The sequence below is a fragment of the Acomys russatus genome, chromosome 7, assembly GCF_903995435.1.
Source record: "Acomys russatus chromosome 7, mAcoRus1.1, whole genome shotgun sequence".
NCBI lineage: Eukaryota > Metazoa > Chordata > Mammalia > Rodentia > Muridae > Acomys > Acomys russatus.
In genome coordinates, this window is record NC_067143.1 from 56713661 (window position 1) to 56734947 (window position 21287).

At 42.7% G+C, this 21287-nt stretch overlaps 1 protein-coding gene across 1 annotated transcript in view; it reads left to right on the plus strand.

The window, feature by feature from the left end:
- The window catches only part of Dnhd1 (dynein heavy chain domain 1), a 63719-nt gene that overhangs the window by 6163 nt on the left and 36269 nt on the right, over positions 1-21287 (plus strand). Inside the window, 12 exon segments of the mRNA XM_051149149.1 lie at positions 25-228; positions 312-422; positions 2870-3026; positions 7222-7476; positions 7579-7716; positions 7854-7905; positions 11283-11545; positions 11630-11873; positions 17900-18057; positions 18968-19093; positions 19176-19452; positions 21096-21223. Of these exon segments, the coding sequence (XP_051005106.1) occupies positions 25-228; positions 312-422; positions 2870-3026; positions 7222-7476; positions 7579-7716; positions 7854-7905; positions 11283-11545; positions 11630-11873; positions 17900-18057; positions 18968-19093; positions 19176-19452; positions 21096-21223 (2113 nt within the window).

The following is a 21287-nucleotide window of genomic DNA, read 5'->3' on the forward strand; positions in this document are numbered from 1 at the left end:
TTGTTGTCTTTTCATTAAAAACAGGCCTTACAACCTGGTGGTGGTGCCACCAAACAAGGTGAATCCAGAACACTACATCTTTTCTCCCTTTGGGGTCCTGCATGTACATCCTGTGGAGGGCAGTGAAGCAATGACACTGGGTACTTGGCACCGCAACACTACCGTCTGGCACGAACTCCAGCACATTCCATTCTTTAAGAATTGCCTCTTACAAAAGGCTTTGACCTGGTGGGTAATGACGGGATTGGTCTTGGGTAGACATATGGATGAGAGAAATGTGAGGCCTATTGCTACTCACCTCTCACTTGCAGTTGGAAGAAGAATGTGAGGGTGTACAGGCTGCATCGGATCCAGACCTTCCTGAAGAACCATCTGCTCTTGGCTGTTCCTCACTTTGGAGCTGGGATACTCCACATCAGCAGGTGAGGTATTACAAATACAACTGCCACGGATTTTTAAATGTTAAATACTGGCTACATTGGTGCATGCTTGTAGCCTCACCTCTCAGAAGGATGGGACAGGATGATTGCGAGTTTGAGACTGGCCTTGGTTGTATAACAGATCCTATCATGTTTTGGGTTGTTTGGGGGTTTGGGTTTTATTTTTGGTTTTGATGTGTATACATGTATGTTGTAGTGCTAGATATTAAATCTAGTGCCTTCAACATACTAGGCAAGTGCTCTACCACTGAGCTACATCTTCAGCCTTCAAAATTTGTGTCAATGACCACAAAAAATTATCTGAACAAAAGGCAATACCATGTCCATTTATAAAATTTTAAGATAGGAAAAAGCACAAAGGAAAAAAAAAAACCTAACTTTATTGTCTGTAAATAACCACTAAGAACATTATATTTTATTTTTCTAGTCCTATAATACATATAAAATATGATCGTATATTACATATTACTATATAATCAGTATTCTGAATATATCTCCATGCAAATCACATGTTCTTCTATACCAGTTTATCCTAAGTATAACATAATTAAGTACCAAGCCTGTGAGTCAAACATGGGTGTTTGAATCTAAAAATTCTTTACTCTCTCCTCACTTCTCTCTCAAACACACCTACACTTTTCTGAAAGTTGGTTTTCCTTATTTTTATCACTTCCTTGCCTTTCCTTCATGATTCTGTGATAGGAGTTGAAAACTCAAATGCTCAGAGAGCCTAAATGGAAGATACTGCAAGAATACAGTGATTAGAGCCGGGTGGTGGTGGTGCACGCCTTTAATCCCAGCACTCAGGAGGCAGAGGCAGGTGGATCGTGTAAGTTCGAGGACAGCCTGGTCTACAAAGTGAGTCCAGGACAGCCAAAGCTACACAGAGAAGCCTTGTCTCGAAAACTAAAAAAAAAAAAAAAAAAAAAAAAAAAGAAAAAAAGAAAAGAATATAGTGATTGGGTACAAGACATTAGGGACCATGGCACTGCAGCATGAAGATTGCTTCCCAGTTCCAACTAACTTATATTTTGGAATATAAGTTCAATGTGATCAACTTACCTTCTTTTTAAGGATTTCCTGGAAATCTACATTTCATTAAAAAACTTAACTTTTAAGATTAAATATAGTATTTTAGGTGTGTGTGTATCTGAGAGAGAGAGAGAGAAAGAGAGAAAGACAGAGAGAGACAGAGAGAGAGAGAGAGAGAGAGAGAGAGAGAGAGAGACAGAGAGAGACAGAGAGAGACAGAGAGAGACAGAGAGAGACAGAGAGAGACAACTTGGGGAGTCAGTTCTTTCCTTCCACCATGTGGGACTTGGGGACTGAAGTTAGGTCATCAGGCTTAGTGGAAATGCTTTTACCTGCTGAGCCATCTTGCCATTTCTGTAAAAATTTAATTTTTTAAAATTAAAATTTAACATTTGAATACTATTTGGGGTCAAATTTTAGTTAAAGGACTGTGAGGGTCAACTCTCAGCTGTACACACAGGAACTTTTCAGTGTGAATTTGGTACATTGGTTCCCAGATTGCAACCTCTCCTTTAGGCTGTTACCATCCTCCAGATTTGTCTAGTCATCACAATGGTTTTTGTTTTCTGGTTTTTTTGTTGTGGTTGTTTTTGATTTTTGAGACAGAGTCACGTATATCCAAGACTGGCTTTTAATAGCCTACCTAGGCCAAGGCTAGCTTTAAACTTCCTGTCTTATCCTCCCAACAGCTAGGATTGCAGGTGTGTGCCCCCATGCCTGGTGACGGTGTAAATCTTGGATGGATTGGTAGGTCTGAATCTAGATCCAGAAAACTAGCAGGGAGTTTACTCTTTGAGCCTCATGTTAATGGCCTGCAAACTCTTGTGCTAATAAGGAGAACTAAATGAGATAAGGATATAAAGTAACATATCAAGTGCCTTCCAGCAGATCCAGAATAGATACTATCCCTCCTTATCTTAGGCACCCTGTCTACTTATTGGGGGTTGTTCATGTTCCAAGGGATCTCAAGAGCTATGGATGGAATTCTGAGGAAACAGGTGAAGTGGAGAACAGGAACAGCTTCCTCAGAGTCAGTTAACTCTAAAGAAGCTATAATTTAATCACCCTTGATCCTAAAATGCTCCCGTCAGCCTTGAGTTTTTAGGACCTTTGGTTTTCCTTATTCCCAGGAAGAAGCCTCTTGTCTTTTCACAGCTTAGGACTCATCTGAGCCTCTTTTGGAAGAAAGGTCCCTAGGTGTAAGCATCTGTACATTCCATGAGGCTTTTCAAATAATTCCCCATCTGGCAACTTTCTGGTCTTAGGAAACTGTCATTGGTCACTGGAATATTGAGCATTTGCTTGGTGTGCATTGAACTGGGTTGGGAAGAATTGAAAGGCATTGAAAGAGGGACGGCTGGGACACCAGCTCTAACCAGCTTATTTCTTGATTCTAGGCTTCTTCAGGAGTTTCGTACTGTGTCCTGGCTACCCAAGGAGCCAGATACGTGCTATGAGCTGCTGGACTTTCAGAAGATCATAGCCAAAGAGCACCAGAAGGCTCTGCAGTTCCTCTGTCGCTTTCTGAATCTCTGCACATCCATTCTTCAACTGGTAAGAGGCTCTACTTCATTGTGAGACTTTTCTCCAGCCAGAGTTTCAGCCTTCTCTTGGCTAACGCTTCTGGGGCCCCTCTGTGACCTGGATCCTGCTGTTGGATTAGATAGGTTTTTTTTCTCCTTATCAACAACAATTTCTATTCTAAGATAGATGGATCAATAACAAGTGAGCTGAAACTGGGACTTTGATTTTCTCTAAGGATTGTTCCTGGCCTAGGACTAGGAAGGAGAAGGACTGTAACAGTGTCTGTTACATGAAGGAATTAGAGCATTAAGGAAATTAAGAACTGGGATCCTAATACATCTGGAATTATCTTTGACTCCACGGTGGCAGGCCTCCGTGGCTAGCAGATGCAGACAATGATGAAATCTTTCCTGATTATGATTACTTTGTATCTGAGGTTCACATCTCTGTCTAGTGCTCTGGAATGTCTTGTCGGGTTCTTGCCATTGTGGCAATATTAGGACACTGGAACTTCTGGAAGGTGATAAGGCCATGAAGGCTCTGCTTGTCTCCTTCCCCTTCTAAGCCCTTCTACTTCCCCCTCAACATAGTTGCCCTCTCATTTGGAAGATGTGGAAAGAAGCCTTTAGTCAGAGGGACCCAAGGCTGCTTCCAGATAGCGTCAGAGTTAAATTATGGGATATACACCTGGAGATTGCCAAAGAGGTGTTTGTATATAAGAGAAAATTCCTATATGTCTGCTGTCAGAGTGTTGTGGGTGTCACTGGTGTGTGTAAGAGTAAGTTTTTCCTACTCTCACTGTCTTATTCATTGTAAATGTAAATTCTATTTGAATTGTATGACAACAGAAGTTTGTAGTTTACTTTTTCACTGTTTTAGTTGTGGCTTTTGGTAAACCGAAAAACTTAATTTTCTTTTTCAAAATTTTTATCTGTATGAGAGTTTTGCTTGCATTTCTGTCTGTGCACAACATTTGTGCCTGGTGCCAACAGAGGCCAGAAGTGGACATAGGATTCCCAGGATTGGAGTTTCAGTTGGTTGTGAGTCATCATGTAGGTACCATGAATTGAACCTGGGTTCTCTGGAAGAATAGCCATCTCTTTTCTGCTGAGCCTTACCTCCAGCCCCTGATTTTAACTTTCTTAAAGGTTTCTCAGTGCTATCAAGTCCTGGTTTAAAATTTCTCCACTTTCTCCAAGTCACACAAATATTCTCTTCTGTTTTCCTATAGTAATTTTATTCATCTTTAGATTTAGGTGTATAGTCTGTTTCAAGTTTTTATATATGAGGTAAGAGTCAAAATAATTTTATTTTGAATTAGACTCTTCTTCATTTAATACTACTGACCTTTCTTTTGGTGTATTTGTATAAGGGTATGCATTTGTATGTTTACATGGATGCGTGTGTATAGACCAGAGGTAGATGTCAGGTGTGGTCCTCAGTCACATCTACCTTCTGTTTTTGGAGACATGGTCTTTCACTAAACCTGACACTCATCAGGTATCTGGATTTGCTGACCAGTGAGTTCTGGGGATCCGCCTGTCCCAACCCCTGCACTAGAGTTCTATCCCGACTTCTTAACCTGAATGCTGGGATCTGTACTCAAGTCTTCATGTTTTTGCTGGGGGCTCTTTACTGGCTGAGCCATCTCCCCAGATGGCTCCCATGTCTATCTCTACACTCTGTACCACTCATTAGCTTACCCACATTTTTTCAGGATCACACCGATTTCATTATTACACCTTTCTGATGAAGGTTTATATCTGGTATTACAAATCCTCTGCTTTTCTTGCTCTTCTGGCTGTTCTGCTTCTTTGAATTTCTATATTAAGTTTGAAATTAGATGGTTATTTTCTACAAAATAGCCTTTTTTTTTTTAAAGTCTCTCTATGTTCTTTCTATGTAGCTGTGGCTGTCCTTGAATTCAATATGCAGATCAGAATGGCCCTAACCCCCAAAGATCTATCTACTTCTGTCTCATGGGATTAAAGATGTGCATCACCATACCCAGAGATGTACTTTTATTACAGCTATTTTAACAGTTTGTTAACCATTAACATGAATTTCTTCATGTTTTGCATTCTTTACTGTCCCTTACCCAAGATTCTGTGGGCTAGATGTCTTGAACATTTTTTCACAAGGCCATTGTTTTCTAATTACTGCTCCACTGTGGGTAAAAGATATCAGTGTGAAATTAAAATAACTCTTTTAGATTTCTGAGGCAGATTTTTATTATTTCAAGATATGAAAAGGTTTTTTTTTTTTAATTTTTTCTTCTTCTTGGTGATGAGAATTGAAGCCAGAGACTTACATGTGCTAAGGCAAGTGTTCTGAAGAAACTATGAAAATTATAAATTACAAAACATCAATGAATGTTTCCACATTAAAATTTAAACTTTAGTACCAAAAACATTATTTAAGAAACAAAAAGACAAGTATTAAACACATAGAACCACATTCTCTGCTCTTCATGGAGCAGAATGAAGCCTTTCCTTCAAGAGGGAGGTGGGAGGTGGGAGCTCAGTAACCCTAACAGCTGGTCATTGAACTGTTGAAACCAAGGTTTTAATTGGTTCTGAATAAATGCATTTCACTGCCTCATAAAGAGCTAAAGTAGTTTTTAAACATTAAAGAAAAATGTTAACTGTGGGTGTTTTGTGGCTCTCTCTTACTCACTTGCTGAGAGGTTTTTATTAGAAATGGGTATTGAGTTGTGTTTGACAGGGTTAAAAGAAGTACAACGTCCAAGTTATTGTGCCCAGGATTGGTGCTTTAAAACTGTATACTGATTATAATTTTCAATAGTAATTATTATTGTCATTTGTATGGTTTTATGCTCAATAGCCACCAGGGGGGGCCTTTTAATAGAAGGCATTATATTCTTTCTCTAAACATTTATAATGGAACTATTCTATACCAAATATTATGTCAAGCAAGGAAAAAAAAAAAGGATATGACAGAGACTCGTTCCTTGAGTATCTTACAGTAGAGAGGGTAAGTCTTATAGTTTTCTAGATAATGATGAAGTACTAGACCAACAGTTCTCAACCTGTGTGTTGCAACCTCCACAGGAGTCACAGATCAGATACCCTGCATATCATATATCTACATTATGACTCATAACAGTGGCAAAATTATAATTATGAAGTAGCAACAAAATACTTTTCATGGTGGGGTCACCACAACATGAGGCACTGTATTAAAGGGTCACAGCAATGGGAAAGTTGAGGACCACTGCGCTAGACTGAGGGCTGTGAAGTGAAAAACACTAAGCTTTGAGGGGATCCCCAAAGCATGGAGGAACACACTTTCCCAGTTTTGAGGACATGTTTGCTTAAATCTCAACTGACTCTCGGGACACTGAGACTTGAATTCACAGAGAGCAGAAATATAATGCTTAGATACCAGTCAACTCTACCCATAGGCTCAGTGGAACATGGCAAGGAACAGGAGAGCATCAGGGACCATTGAGTCCACCTGGCCAAACATAGCTGTCCTGTATTTCTCTGAGGTTCCTCAACTGGACAAATGCAGAAACTTGAAAAAGCTCAGCCTTTGTCAGTTAAAATCTGCCTAGACCAAGAAGACCCCATAAAGAGACTCCCACACCAACTTCCCTTCAACCGAAAGTCTATGCCAGTATCCATAAACAGCTTGTAATAGAACATGAGGTGACACTGTTTCTCAGCAGGCTCCATTACTCCAGGCCTAATGGTTAGAGTCCAAATCCTGCAACCATTGCTGGCTTTGGTCATACCATATCTACTCTGCCTTGTAACACTTCCTATGCCCCTACACTCACTTCTTCTCATTGGGTTCCAATCCAGGGTTTGCTTATGCACTTGCTTGCCTGCTTGTTTTGAGGCACAGTCTCATCATAACTCAGGCTGACCTTTAGCTCCTGATTTTCTTGCCTACATCTTGAAAGTGTTGGAATTCCGTGTATGTGCCACCAAGGTCAGCTGTCTTCTCCTGGGGCCTCTTCATAGGCAGGCCTGGCCTATCACATTAGCACATGTGCCCTCTGAACGTACGTCCTCTATTTTGTGTCTTCTCAAGTCCTTTAAAGGTGTATGGGATCAGCCTCTACTAAAAAGGAGACTTCCACAGAGATGTCCAAGTTCTAGCTTTCAGATACCAAGGCCTCATTGTCTGCAGGGACCAGTGAGTAGCTGCTTTACTTCATCTTCTGTCTCCACTAAGTTTCCCTTTTCTACCTTGGAAGATTCATGAAGACACATACCAAATGCAACAGGGACTCCAGGAGCGACTGCAAAACTGGAACCGCATCAGGAAAGGCCAGGGCTCCATATATCTTCAGAGGGTGCTGTGCAAGCATCTGGAGAAGAAGCTGAAGCAAGCGGAAACATGGCTGATGAAGCTGGGAAAATTTGCCCGCCTGATTGACTACATGATTTGTCAGAATCTCATTTCCATCTTAGAAGATGAGATAACTTCCTTCGTTGCCAACACTTTTGAAGTGAGGTGGTGGGTGAGGTGGGAAGGCGATCAGGGAGCAGACTGCGTGGGGGAGGTGCACTTTCATCTGGCCCTTCAACCTCCGCTGATGCTTCTTTTGCAGGCCCCAAGGCAAAACCCCTTTCTCTTATCACGGCTGGCCTTTGATGACAACAGCCATTTGTCTCCTATGCCCTCTGTGGAAGCTATAATCCAGAGCCTCACTAAGAACCTGCAGTCTATCAAGACCTCCGCCTTAAAGGTTTCTGGATTGGGCCGGGGGGGGGGGGGGGGCTCTGGAAATTCCTAGTCCTATCCTTTATGGACCTGAAGTTCTCAGCTTGCTTAGAATCTCATTGCTTCTCTATTTCTGTCCCTTCTCTGTCTCCTGGCATGAAGGTAGTGCAATCTACAGACCTGAGGACCTCCAGAGAACCCCTGTATTCTGAAGGTACTTAAAGGGCCTGAGACAGGGGACAGGAAGTCTGAATGAAGGGAGGGACACAGGTAGAGTGAAATGGCATGGGAAGTGGACAGGAGGCTCAGCCAGTACAGGTCAGACCTTGGATATAATGGGCCAGCTTGAACTTGGCAACTGTACATGGCTGGTAGGAAGTAGGAGAGTCTAGAGGGAATTGTGCTCACTAATTCATGTGCTGACGTTCATGTGCTTGCTAATTCACATGCTTTTGTACATGTGCTTACCAATCCATGTGCTTATGTACATGTGTGTGTGGATACAGTAGCTGTCCCCTGGTTTGCTTCAAATTCCAAGTTTTCTCCAGTGCCACACACTTTCTATGCTGTTGAATTTGATTGCTGAACCAATGTGTGCTTGTCTGATGAGCTCAGCTTGTTCAATGTCTGCTTTAGCTCATGTGGTGGTGCTATTTGTGATAGGACAAGTCATCAAGGTTTTGAAATATTAATCCTCAGCTTTTAAAAAGTGAATTAAAATTATTTATTATTTTATATGCATTGGTGTTTCACCTGCACATGTGAGAGTGCTGCATCTCCTGAAGCTGGAGTTTACACTAACAGTTGTGAGCTGCCATGTGGGTGCTAGGAGTAGACCCTGCATCCTCTGGAAGAATAGCCAATGCTCTTAACTATCGAGCCATCTGTCCCCCCCTAATTCTCAATTTTGTTAACCATCAGAAAGAAAACTCATCTTGATAATTGTCTTTCTTCACGGTACGAATGCTGCCATAAAAAAGTCATTAAAATCATTATGTATCTTTTAATTTTCCACCCAACTGGTATGTCTTCATGAAGAAGAATTAAGGATGAAGTTAATTTTAGGGGATCATTCACAAGAAGGAAAAGGTCCTGGAAAAGGAATCTGCATTTTATATAGATAAACATGTAAATGACACTTGTTGGGCACATACTTTCAAAAAATAAGTTTATATTAAGTGACAAAAAGTATTGGTGTTTTACATAGTCATAAATGCTGGTACCTTGTGGCTGTGAGTGGCTTGGCCCACTCACTGGTACCTTGGGACTTGTGCCTTTTCCTTAGTTGTTAAAAATATTGCCCATATGTGAGCTTCTAATTGCTTTGTCATTTTTATATGAGGATTTGCGGTAATTTCAAAATGGTTTTTACTACCATCATCTCAGAATCCCTTCTGGAGTTAACATTGTTATTGTTTCTATATGGAACAGGCTGTAAGGTATGCAGACAAGGGCCAAAGCAAGAAAAGGCTAGATGATTGTTGCAGTAATCTTCTCTCGGGCTGCTCTCTGGCTCAGAAACTTCTAGGTTCTTGGCATGTTATCGAAAGAATTGAAAGAGCACACATAAAGAGCAAGGCATCAAGATGTTGTAGTTAAAGAGACAGTGCAGGACACACTGCAAGGAAGTGGCAGGCCACCTGGGCTGGAGTGCCAATGTGTGTGGCTCCTTTTTGTGTGGTCTGAGAAGAGGAAAAGGAGTTAGTTGCTAAGTGGTGTGTTGTGGCTGATTCTTTCTTCTAATCAACAGGCTTAGATTATGTAAAACTAACTTGGCTATTCAAATCCTTTTCCGTGATGCATCTGATTTTAGCCATAAACATGTCCAGTTGTGCATAGGCATAAATGGTAAATGGACTGTGATTCACATTACTGTGACTAAATCCAAAACTGGTTTATGCAGGCTTGGCTCCTTGCCTCTCGTTCCTGGATATATTCTGCAATATGTTTGGATGGAAACTAACCACAAAGGGGGAGCTAACAAGAGGTTGCTAAGGGGACTAACCAATTGCATTGTTGGGAGTCTACATATCAACCACAACATGGTGCCGGTGGGGATCCCAAGCAGTGGAGTGTGTGCACAGTTTAAGCCAAGCAGAGGTTGCATTTCTAAGCTATCCCTGTGCTTGCCTGCTTCTGTAATGGCAGTGGTAGGCAATGGTTTGGCTGAGTTTGGTAAAGTGATGGTAGATGTGGGTTGAATCAGTTGGATTTTTGGTATAGTTTGAGTGTAGACCTCATGTGTCAGTGTAGAGGCTTGAAGGAAAATGGCTCCTATGGGCTTATATGCTTAAGTACGCTCCTCTGTTGGTAGAACTATTTGGGAAGGAATGGCAGGCATGGTGTTGTTTTTTTTTCTTTTTTCTTTTTTTCTTTCTTTCTTTCTTTCTTTTCTTTTCTTTTTTTACCAAAATCTCAATTACTCTATTTCACCAATAAACACTCAAGAGTCAGATGCTGGGGTAAAAGCCTGCTAGCTCAGAGAAGCAGAGAAAGCATCCAGCTGACCTTCCTACTCAGCTGATATCCCAGAAGGAATCCTCAACCTCCTTCAAACATCCCGTCTACTACCTTTGCATCTTTCTATTTGTCCTCCTGACTTCCTTTTCCTCTCTATTTTTTTTTCTTAACAACCCTGTCTTCACGTTCTGTCAAGTAGTTGCTTGCTCTGCCGCTTGACCTATGGTTGACTTTATTTAATCCTGTTTACAATATTGAAGCAGAATGCTCTTGGATTAAAGGTGTGTGCTAAGGCTGAGCCACACCACAACTAAAAACAGGTTTTTCCAGCAAATAATGCAATCTTAGGGTTCACAATGGGATCAAATATCCTGCCACCACGTGGTCTGGTTGAAGGAGTGTCATGGGGGCAGGTTTTGAGGTTTCAGAAGTTTCCTACCCTTCCCAGTGTGCGCTCTGCCTCCTGCTTGTGGTTTTGAGGTGTCAGCTATCAGTTGTTTCTGCTGAAATGCCTTTTTATAAAAAATACTGACACTGGCAATTAACCACCCCCTAAACTGTTACGGGGAGGGACCAGGTCTAAGGATAATTCCTAGAGGTGGGTATTGGGAGCTGGCATATTCAATCAACACGTATCTGTTCCTCCCTCTTCCTCTGTTCTCTAGAGGCTAGAATGCTCCTAAGAGTACTTGCCAGTCCCCTTGCAGCTAGACAGCATATATGATGTAGGATCTGCCAATTACATTGATCTGAGCTTTCAATTCAGAATTAATTGGAGAAAAGGCAGGTTATATCCCATCCACTCTGCAGATTTGGTAACAACACCCCAACTCTAGATAGTCAGCTTATAGTATTTTTGCTTTTCAGATTTCCTAATTACTCTGAAACCTACCTAATAAGTTGTAGTAATTTCCCTTTTTTGCTCACACTAGACAAATTCTATTCTCAGCATGTGAGTTCTGTCTAATCCACTCCTCCCTTGGATCTGCTGTACTGTGTTAATTAATGTTGAAGACGTCTGTATAGACTCACTATAAGCAGGGAATGGGAGCACGGTGTGGGATGAATGCGTGTGCATTCACAGTAGAGAAAGGAGAGTCTCACGGTCTATTATATCATGCCCTCCACTAGACGATAAAGACCAGTACTCAGATGCGGAATTCCTGATGCCCTATGTCCGTGGAAAGCCCAGCGATGCTGTTCGCCTCTTCTGTGGCCCAAATGTAGGATTTGTGTGGCCTTGGAAGTCTCATGCAATTACTGATGTCCTGGAAGTCCGTGGGCACCGGCTACGGGGTCAGTATTTGCACCCCAATTATAGTCATGTGCAACAGGACTTGGACAACAATGCTAGAATCCAGCAGGCGCTGGCTGTACAGAAGGCACTCCTGGAGGTGAGAGCAGAGGTTCAGGGATGTTCTCCTGGCTGGCAGCTCCCGTTGTAGCTACGGCCTCTGCTACGTCTTATTTGCCCTTAGGACATGCTGCAGGAGGTACAGGAATTCTGCAAAGAACAACAATGGGTAGAAAACGTATATAAGTTCCTGAAAGCCTGGGGTCCTCAGAAGCTAGAGAACCTGAGAGGCTCACCCATCAAAGACTATATAGTGCTGGTAAGGCAGCTGAAAGATTGGCAGGAACGTGTGTCCAATATGCCTGTCCAGTTGCTGACAAAAGGCAAGTTGCTGCTTCTGAGTGGCCGTGAGGTTCAAGCAGAGCTGGGTAAGTGCCTCTTGTCTCCCCTATGCCTTCCTTCCATCTATACACACAGATTATTTTGGGACTAGCATATCCTCCAAGGACATTTGTTTCAGGCCCCTCTTTGGGCCTTTGGAGCCTCCCAAAGCTCTAGCTCCCAAACCCTTTCTCTTTGCCATCTAAGATATGGTCCGAGAGGATAGCCTCTATTTGGCTTTGTTCGTTCCCTGTATTCATTACGAATCACGTTCCAGTTGATGAAACATTTCTATTAGCCAGGCATGGTGGCACATGCCTTTAATTCCAGCACTCAGGAGGCAAAGGCAGGTGGATCTCTGAGTTCCAGACCAGCCTGGTCTACAAAGTGAGTCCAGGACAGCCAGGGCTCTGTTATACAGAGGAAACCTTGTCTGGAAAAACCAGGAAAAAAGAAGAGGAGGAGGAGAAGGAAAAAGCAAAAGAAAGAAAATGTTTTTATTCTTTTTTTTTAAATTGAAAAATAAAATCATTCATATTACATTTCAATTGCTATCCCATCCCGTGCATCCTCCCATTCCTCCCTCCCTCCCGCTTTCACCCCATTCCCCTTCCCTATGACTGGAAAATGTTTTTATTCTTGTAAAGAAAGGTTAAACCAAATATGATTAAGAAGCTTGGGTTGAGCTTGGGTTTCTTCATAGCGAGTCTTGGGAATCTAGGGTGTGACCTTTTCTTGAATGAAGCAGAACACCGTTTGCATGTGTGAAAAGTCACTTCGTTCTGGCTTCACTCTGCATTCCTCCCAGGTAATGAGGGCTCTTCTCATCTAAAGCAGCCACGCTGCCCCAATTTGGTTGATTTTGAACATTTGGTCAGTTTGGAATTCTTAACACCCTAATATTTATTCTAGAGTATTCTTTGCTTCATTTTGCTTCCACAGCCATCCAACTGGGCTGTACAGTATCTGCACAGTTTAACACTCTTAACACAATCTAGCCCTCCTCTTGACATTGATGTTTCTGATGCTGCTCCCCCCCCCACCCCCGAGACAGGATTTCTCTGTGTAGCCTTGGCTGTCCTGGACTCACTTTGTAGACCAGGCTGGCCTCGAACTCACAGAGATCCTCCTGCCTCTGCCTCCCAAGTACTGGGATTACAGGTGTGCTCTACCTTGCCCAGCTATTTCTTTTCTTTTTTCTTTGAATGTATTTTAATTGTGTGTGTGTGTGTGTGTGTGTGTGTGGTATGCAGGTGCTGGTGGTGGCCACATGAGGAAGCTGGATCCCTTGAAGCTGGTGTCATGTCCAACATGGGTGCTAGGAAACAAACTTCAGTCCCCTAAAAGAACAGCAAGTTCTCTTAACCTTTGAGCCATTTCTCCAGCCCTCACCTTTTCTATGTCTGCATAACCATGGCTGCTATTGCTATGGCAGCTCTTTGGGGCTTTACTGAATTCCTTGCCTCTTACATTTGCCATTGGTCTTAGCCAATCATTCCCATGTTATTTACCTTAGGATCCATTATTTTCAACACCGAAACTGCATCCAGGCCCAGTGGGGTCAGTGTTCTGCTATCTTTGGCATTGCCTGCCATCTGGGACCAAGGGGCCTTGTACGTATTGGATTTGTCTCCTTTCTGCCACAACACAGCACACTGCAATTTTTACAATGTAGTAATCCGCACCGGGAACCACTGAAGGAGGCCTCTTCCCAAAGTTCCATAGTGAGAGTTAAAAACACTCTATTCTGTTTTGTCTTCAATCCATTTTACTTTTCTTCACTTCCCTTTGTTTTGTTTTGTTGTTGTTGTTGCTGCTGTTTTTAAACCGGGTTTCTCTTGCTATCCTGGAACTCACTTTGTAGACCAGGCTGACCTTGAAATCAGAGATGTGCCTGCCTCTGCCTCCTGAGAGTTGGGGTTAAAGGCGTGTGCCACCACTACCTCACCTTCTTGGTATTCCTGAATCTGAGAAGTCTAGCTTACAACCTCTTTTTTTTTTTAAATCATCTCCCCTTTTGTCTTCCTTCCTTCCTGTGGGAAGTGTGGCTCATACTGTCATGTACTAGCTAAGTGCTTAGACGTGAGCTGGCCTTATGGAGGCTCATGGTGGGGTAAATCAGAAAGCCATTGGTTTGATTCCTTAGGTTATTTTGACCCTCACACAGGCTCAGTTGTTGTAGTATGAGAATTACCCCACAAACCACTCAAGTACCAATCTCAGTGAGATATTGATGGGTTATTGAGTGAACACATTCCCCAAGACAAGGCTGATTGCAATCAGGGCCACAGAAAGGACTCTGGAGCCTAACTGTGATATTGGCCTTTTTCTTCCTTCCTTCCTTCCTTCCTTCCTTCCTTCCTTTCTTTTTAAAATATATTTTATTTTATGTGCATTAATGCGAAGTATCAGATCCTTTGGAACTAGAGTTACAGATAGATGTGAGCTGCCATGTAGGTGCTTGGAATTGAACCTGGGTCCTTTGAAAGAGCAGACAGTACTTTTAACCTAGAAGAATTGATTTTGTTCTTAGTACATTGTATCCAGATAGCTAGACAAAGCATTTTAAGCTGACTGGCTAAGATATAGACTTGGGGGACTTTCCATTTCCCCACTGTTCCAGGATAAAGAAACATAGCAGGGTATTACAGTTTTGTTTAAGTAGAACATAAATCATTAATTCAAGCAGAATGTTCAACAAGTATTGAATTGTAAGTAAAAGGCTGTTCAAGCTCCCAGACAGGCAGAGTCTGAGAACCTGAATATAATTTCACCTTATGATCAAAATGGAGACTTAAAAACAAAACTGTTTCTGTTATGCTAAAGACAAAAGCAGGTGCTAATAGAGGAGCTACAGTTTTAATCAGGTTACAACACAATCATAATAACTATTTCCAGGACTAAATATTGGATGAACACACACACACACACACACACACACACACACACACACACACACACACACATGCCTGCTTTATTTATGAAGGTAAGAGCCTTGACTCTGGGGCCTGCAGAGAGATTGCTTGAAAGCACCTCGCTGTCGAGCCCTCTTGGCTTTTGCTCCTCATTGGCTAAGTGTGCAAACTTCACTGAGTTTCTTATGGGCCACCGAAACTTGCAACTCTTAGGTAGGGGGTGGGGGTGGGGGGGTTGTTCATTCTGGCAAAGTGGGAACAAGATGATGTGACTGGCTCACTTTGTTCCTGGCTCTGTTTTTGGGCAGACCTTTCTCTGGTACTGACCAGGAGTCTGTGTTCTCTTTTCTTTTCTTTCTTTCTTTCTTTCTTTCTTTTTTTTTTTTTAAAGACTTATTTATTATGTATACAGTATTCTGCCTGCATGTGTGCCTGCCTGCCTGAAGAGGGCACCAGATCTTATTACAGATGGTTGTGAGCCACCATGTGGTTGCCAGGAATTGAACTCAAAACCTCTGGAAGAGCAGACAGTGCCCTTAACCGCTGAGCCATCTCCCCAGGCCCTGTGATCTCTTCTAATTTGTAAGCTTCATAATCCTTAGCCCAGGATCCACTGGCCTCTTCAGTTCAGTGTCCTACTGTCTTAGCTCTGTTTCTCACTTGTTTTGTGATGTAAGGCCACTCAGCTTTGGTTTCTTTGTACCCCAGGTATGCTAATGTGTCACTGAAGGTTACAGGAAGGAAAATAAAGTATTTTTTCCTTATTTTTTTCTTTGCTTTATTTTTTAATTACTTCTAGAAGTGGCTGACATAGGCACTGGCATTTTCATTTCCTCTAATTCTCTGTCTGCTTCAGTCACCTCTCTGATCATCCTTTATGAACTTTTCTGCTAGCTCCCTTGAGCAGAGAAGGGAATTAAATATACGACGCCCAATCTATCACCAAGTCGTTTCCTTTCTTTTCCCTTCTCATATCTCTCAAATCCGTTTTCCAGTCCATCTCCACTCAGCTCCTGGACCCAAGGAGCCCTAATACTTTATCCTACCATTGTTTCTTCATGCCATGTGGTGTCACTGTTGCAATCCTACCAAGTACTCCTGATCCCAAAACAGCACCATTTCTTGGCCTAGCAACAATTACCACCAAGAGGGATGCTCTGTTGAGCATAGGTGCTCTTCAAAAGTTCTTTCTCGGGGGCTGGAGAGATGGCTCAGTGGTTAAAAGCATTGACTGCTCTTCCAGAGGTCATGAGTTCAATTCCTAGCAACCACATGGTGGCTCACAACCATCTATAAGGAGATCTGGTGCCCTCTTCTGGCATGTAGGTGTACATGCAGGCAGAGCAGTATATACATAATAATAAATAAATTAATTAAAAGTTCCTTCTCAATAGGTTTTATCAGTTTCATATCACGGTGCCTAGTTCTCTTGTATAGACTCTCCAGGTCTCTGACAGTTCCATGCACGGTGGGTCTCAATTGTCTGCCCTCCAGACTCACTACTGTACCTACCAGCTGCATAGGTGCTAGTAGGGGGCAGGAAGATTAATGTTTTACATAACATTGCATAATGTATAAAATAAGATATAATTATGTACGTGTGTGTATATATAAATATACATGATTTATGTGTACTCCAAAGACTACATGTATACATGTCTAACTCTACATTGTGTTTGGAAGCTGAACTATAATGGAGTGAAGAAGAGCCCTCACAGTGTGAGTCATTACTCTATCATTTCACTCTACATTGTATAACATGGACCACATACAGTTAACTTCTGTGAGCCTCTGTGTGCTTGTTTATGAAATAAGTATAAACAATAGAACTTGCTCAGAGGGACTCTATGAGGACAAAGTAAGTTAATACATGTGAAATACTTAAAATAATGTCTGACATAATGGACTCTGTGGTATACAATATTTTTATATTACATTTTGGTGTTCTATGTCTATTTTAATCGAGCTATACTTAAGAAGTGTCTTACAGCATTGTAGCATATCAAAGTTTAATTTTTCCTTTTTTTAGTAGTATATAAAATGATGATATATTTTATAGCTAATGAGATCTTAAAAGTCTGGGAATTATACCATATTGACATTATTCCTGACTTTCTTAAAATTACAGTTGGGGCTGTAGAGATGGCTCAGTAGTAAAGAGTGTATGTTGTTGTTCCAGAGGATCTGGGTTTGGGTCCCAGAATCCCAGGTATATATCCAGGAAATCAAGTATATTTGGCTTCCTCTGGCACTTACAGTCCCATGCACATACCCCCACCACACACACACACACACACACACACACACACACACACACACACAATACACAAGAGTAACAAAAATGAAAAGTTTAAAATATATCTACATATTTTAAGTTTGTGTGTACTCACATTTCATGGTATATATATGCACAAGCATGAGTGTGTGGGTGTGTGACTGTCAGAGGACATCCAAGAGAGTCAGTTCTCTCCTTCCACTGTATGGATGCTGAGCATTGACCTCAGGTTGTCAGTTTGTTGGCAAGTACCTTTACCCATCTGAGACATCTCTACAGCCCCCTTATTCCTACTGCAGGAGGCAATGAAGTTGTTCATATGACTAAATGTAGATTATCTTCTAGCCTTATATCCACTTGAACTTTTTTTTTTCCACTAAATCTGCAAAAGCAAAAATCATGCTGGGCTTGGTGACACATGATAGTAAGACCTTGAAGTCAAAACACCAAATTAAACAAAACAAAACAAACAAACAAACAAAAATCAAAGAACAAAAGGAAACAGAACCGGGGACAGCTTTTATGTTCTTGTTGGTGTTCCTTCTGCCAGAATAAAGAAGGGCCCCAAAAGAACACAGACAAATTAGTGAATGTGCATTTCCATGTTGCTTAGAGTGTTAGAACTGCTCACACACTCAATTCTGTACCCTCCTGCAGAGGCCTCTTCAAGTCTTTCCGCGGCCCCCGCCCTTCACTATGCTTGGGCTGGGGGCTCCAGGCAGCTCAGCGGATTTATCACACTGTAAGAGCCCCTTGTGATTGGACCTTTATGATCATGTACTTATCTCTCTTGTCATATTATGAGGAAACTTCCTGTCTTGCCCATTCACTCTTGTATAGGAATTCTTATGCATCCTCTAACTCTATATCCGCTTCTTTCCAGAATCCAAATTAAACAGCACAAGGAAGAACATTCTCGATCAGGTGCAAAGTGAATGCTGGAGCCGTAATCAGCAGCTGATAGCAGAGCTGACAGACTTCTTGCTGGGCTTCCGAACCATCAACTCAGACATTCATGCCGTTGCACAGTGCTCCCAAAAAGTGAGTGCTCCTCATCCTTTCCCCCTCATATATCCAGGGCCTGGCCTGCTTAAAGGCTCAGCACACTCTTCTTTAGATTTCCGTTGAGCTCTTTATGGCTTGATGATATTAAACTATACTTCCATATGTCATCTGTCCTTGCTGATTCTTGCTCTGCCTGTGTGGTGCTCTGCTTTCTCATGTCAGGAGCAGACCCTGAAGAAACAGGATAAAATCTTGATTTAAGACAATGGTTCTTAGCCAGGCATGGTGGCACATTCCTTTAATCCCAGCACTCGGGGAGGCAGATGCAGGCAGATCATTGTGAGTTCGAGGCCAGCCTGGTCTACCAAGCAAGTCCAGGACAGCCAAGGCTACACAGAGAAACTGTGTCTCAAAAAACAAACAAACAAAAAAAGACAATGGTCTTCAACCTGTGGGTCGTGACACCTTTGAGGGTCAAACAATCCTTTGACAAGGGTTGTGTGTCAGATATTCTACATATCAGGCGTTTACATTATAATTTATAACAGTAGCAAAATTATAGTTATGGAGTAGCTTCAAAAATAATTTTATGGTTGGGGGTCACCACAACGTGAGACACTGTATTAAAGCATTGCAGCCATGGGAAGGTTGAGAACCACTGCTTTAAGAGGTATGGTTCTGTACCTTGAGACAGTTGGCCAATTAGGGATATGTTGCCCTAATATCAGGTCTGGGAGTTAAGAACTAGACTGCCTTTAAGACCCAAGTCGAAAGGGAATCTGGTCCTGAATATAACCCTCCTAATCTCAAATAGTTTAAGGGCTGAAGCTGGCTCTGGAGCCTCCAGATGCCCACTCTAGATAGTGGGATTACCTCCTGAGGGTGAGTCCAAAGAGGTGGGCAGCAGGGTAGTTGGGGTGCTGGTCTCATGCTGTAACCTCTGCAGTTGCATGAAGCCAGTGAGCAATACAGCCAGCTGGAGGAGCGAGTGGAATATGTCCGGTCACTCCATGACCTCATCCGCAACCACTATGGCCTTTTCATCGCTGAGAATGAGACGCTAGACATCTCGGTGAGAGAACAATTCAAGGAGCCATTTGTCTTTCCTGGCCTACCTCTTCTATACATCTCACTGTCCTCTGCTTGCCCCGCAGCTTCTGGATGCATGGGAGGCATTTCAGTTCGAGAGAAGCCAGGCTTCAGAGTTCCTGCTCAGCAAGCAACATGCCATTATGCCCAAGCTGCAGCAGCTAATGGCAGCAGCGTTGGCAGAGCTAGAAGGCCTGCTGGAGGAGGCAGTGTCTGGTCCCTTCATGGATCCTTCACAAGAACAGAGGAGCACTGAGCACAAGCTTGCTGCCTTGGAGCATCAGTTCCTGAATACACTCAACAACTTCAACGACCTGTGCTTTTCTTACAAAACCTTCACGGGTACTGCTCTTTACCGTCTCCCCCTTCACCCTGGGATGGACCCACCCCCACCCCAACTAAGATGATGGTTGAGACTCAGGGTCCTGTGTCTTCTGTGGTCCTAAACAAGCCTCCAGAACCACATACTTCCACTGGTCTCTTTTTACAAACAAATATCGCAGGACAAAAGCCTCATTCGCTGTATGTCCCAGGTGTTATGTTAGTGAAATTCACAGTCTGGTAGGGAAAGCAAACAGCTGAGTATTTCTTTAGAATGTGATGGGGCTGGGATTAAATGCTGATTCAGAAGAAATGTGTGTACTCATTGTAAAATGTAGCCTTGGTGTAGCCTTGGTCAGCGTGTCCTGTTCCAAGCAGCAGTTAATAGATAAAAACAGCCGAGATAAGATCTTGCTGTGGTTGGTAACGGCCTCCAGCCTACTTATCCTGGGGGAAAAAAAAGAAAAGACTAGTGAGAGTTTTGCCACTGCACAGGATGAGATCAGGACAGAGACTGGGCTGAGATAGCCGTCCTCTGCAGGAGTGCAGCTAGGCCGGTCTCTTTCTGTATGGGCTCTAGCCTCATAGGCAGTCACTCAACCTCTTGAAAGGGTGCATTGTGAGAGTGAGCTAGCAACTGAAGGAGGAGGTGTGGTAGGAGATGCTCTAGAACCTTCTCCCCCCCACACACACACACACAGAGTGCTGGGAAGCCTTCAGTCCATATTCTAACTGTTGTTGCTATAGACTCCTTTCTGTTAGGAGTTTGGGTTGTTGGTGGAAAAGCAGGGTAGAGGTCTTAGGACATTGGTGCTAGGCCCAGGGAGCTGCATAGCAGTATGTTCACTTCCGTCTGCACCCAGCTCCTCACCTAATCCCAGTTTTTGTAAACATTATGTAGTACTTTAGATCCTGATGATTTGGTAACCATCCTCAGTTTCTGAAAGTTCATTCACTTATTCATTATTCTTTCAGCACTTGTTCAGTGCCTGCTATGTACCAAGCTCAGGGTATATCAGTGAACAAATGGCAAACATCTCCGTTGATGGACCCAATATTGCAGCTGGAGAAGAAAGATGCTAAATAATAATTATAAATTAATAATTGATAATGAAGTTATGTAACATATTAGAAAGTGATAGGTAACCTAGGAAAAAAAAGTAGCAGAACAAGAAAGAAAGAGTGTCTGAAAATTCTAAATGGTTGGAGAATGGTGTTTTGTGGGATAATCTGCATAGGCCTTGTGAAGAAGGCACTGTTTGGGCAGGAACTTGGGGCTGGAGGTGGTGAAGGTGTGAGTGGTGGCAAGCTGTCTGTGGCAAGAGTTTTCCATAAAGAATGAACTAAAGGCATTGGCAAGAGGGAGTATGCCTGGTATATATCTGAGCTACAGTCAAGTCCGTTGTGGTTGGAATTGAGTGGGTGAGCACTAAAAGAAGGGAAGCTTCCTCCCCCCTTCCCCCCCATCACCCCCAACTAGGTGTTTCCTAGGAAATCCTTTCTTTGAAATCATTGCTCTTTGTGTGGCCTCACTTCCACTGCTGAACTGAGAGATTTACATAGGCACATCTCATTTATTTTTTCTGGACTTCTGTTCATTAAAGGCTTTTGACTGACCCATTTCCCCCAACAAAGCGAATCTCAGCCAGCCCTATTTCACACAGGGGAGGAGAGTACGATGTCTCCGCCCGCTTCTGGGAGCCGGCCTATAGTACAGCAGCAGCGCATCTGGCGCCTCTACCGAATCATCTTTGAAAACTTCAGCGAGTGGAAGTGCATGGCTTTTACCAAGGTGCTAACAAATCTCCTGGGAGCTCTGGGGGTTAGGGTTAGGGTTAGGGGGTGGTGGGGTGGTC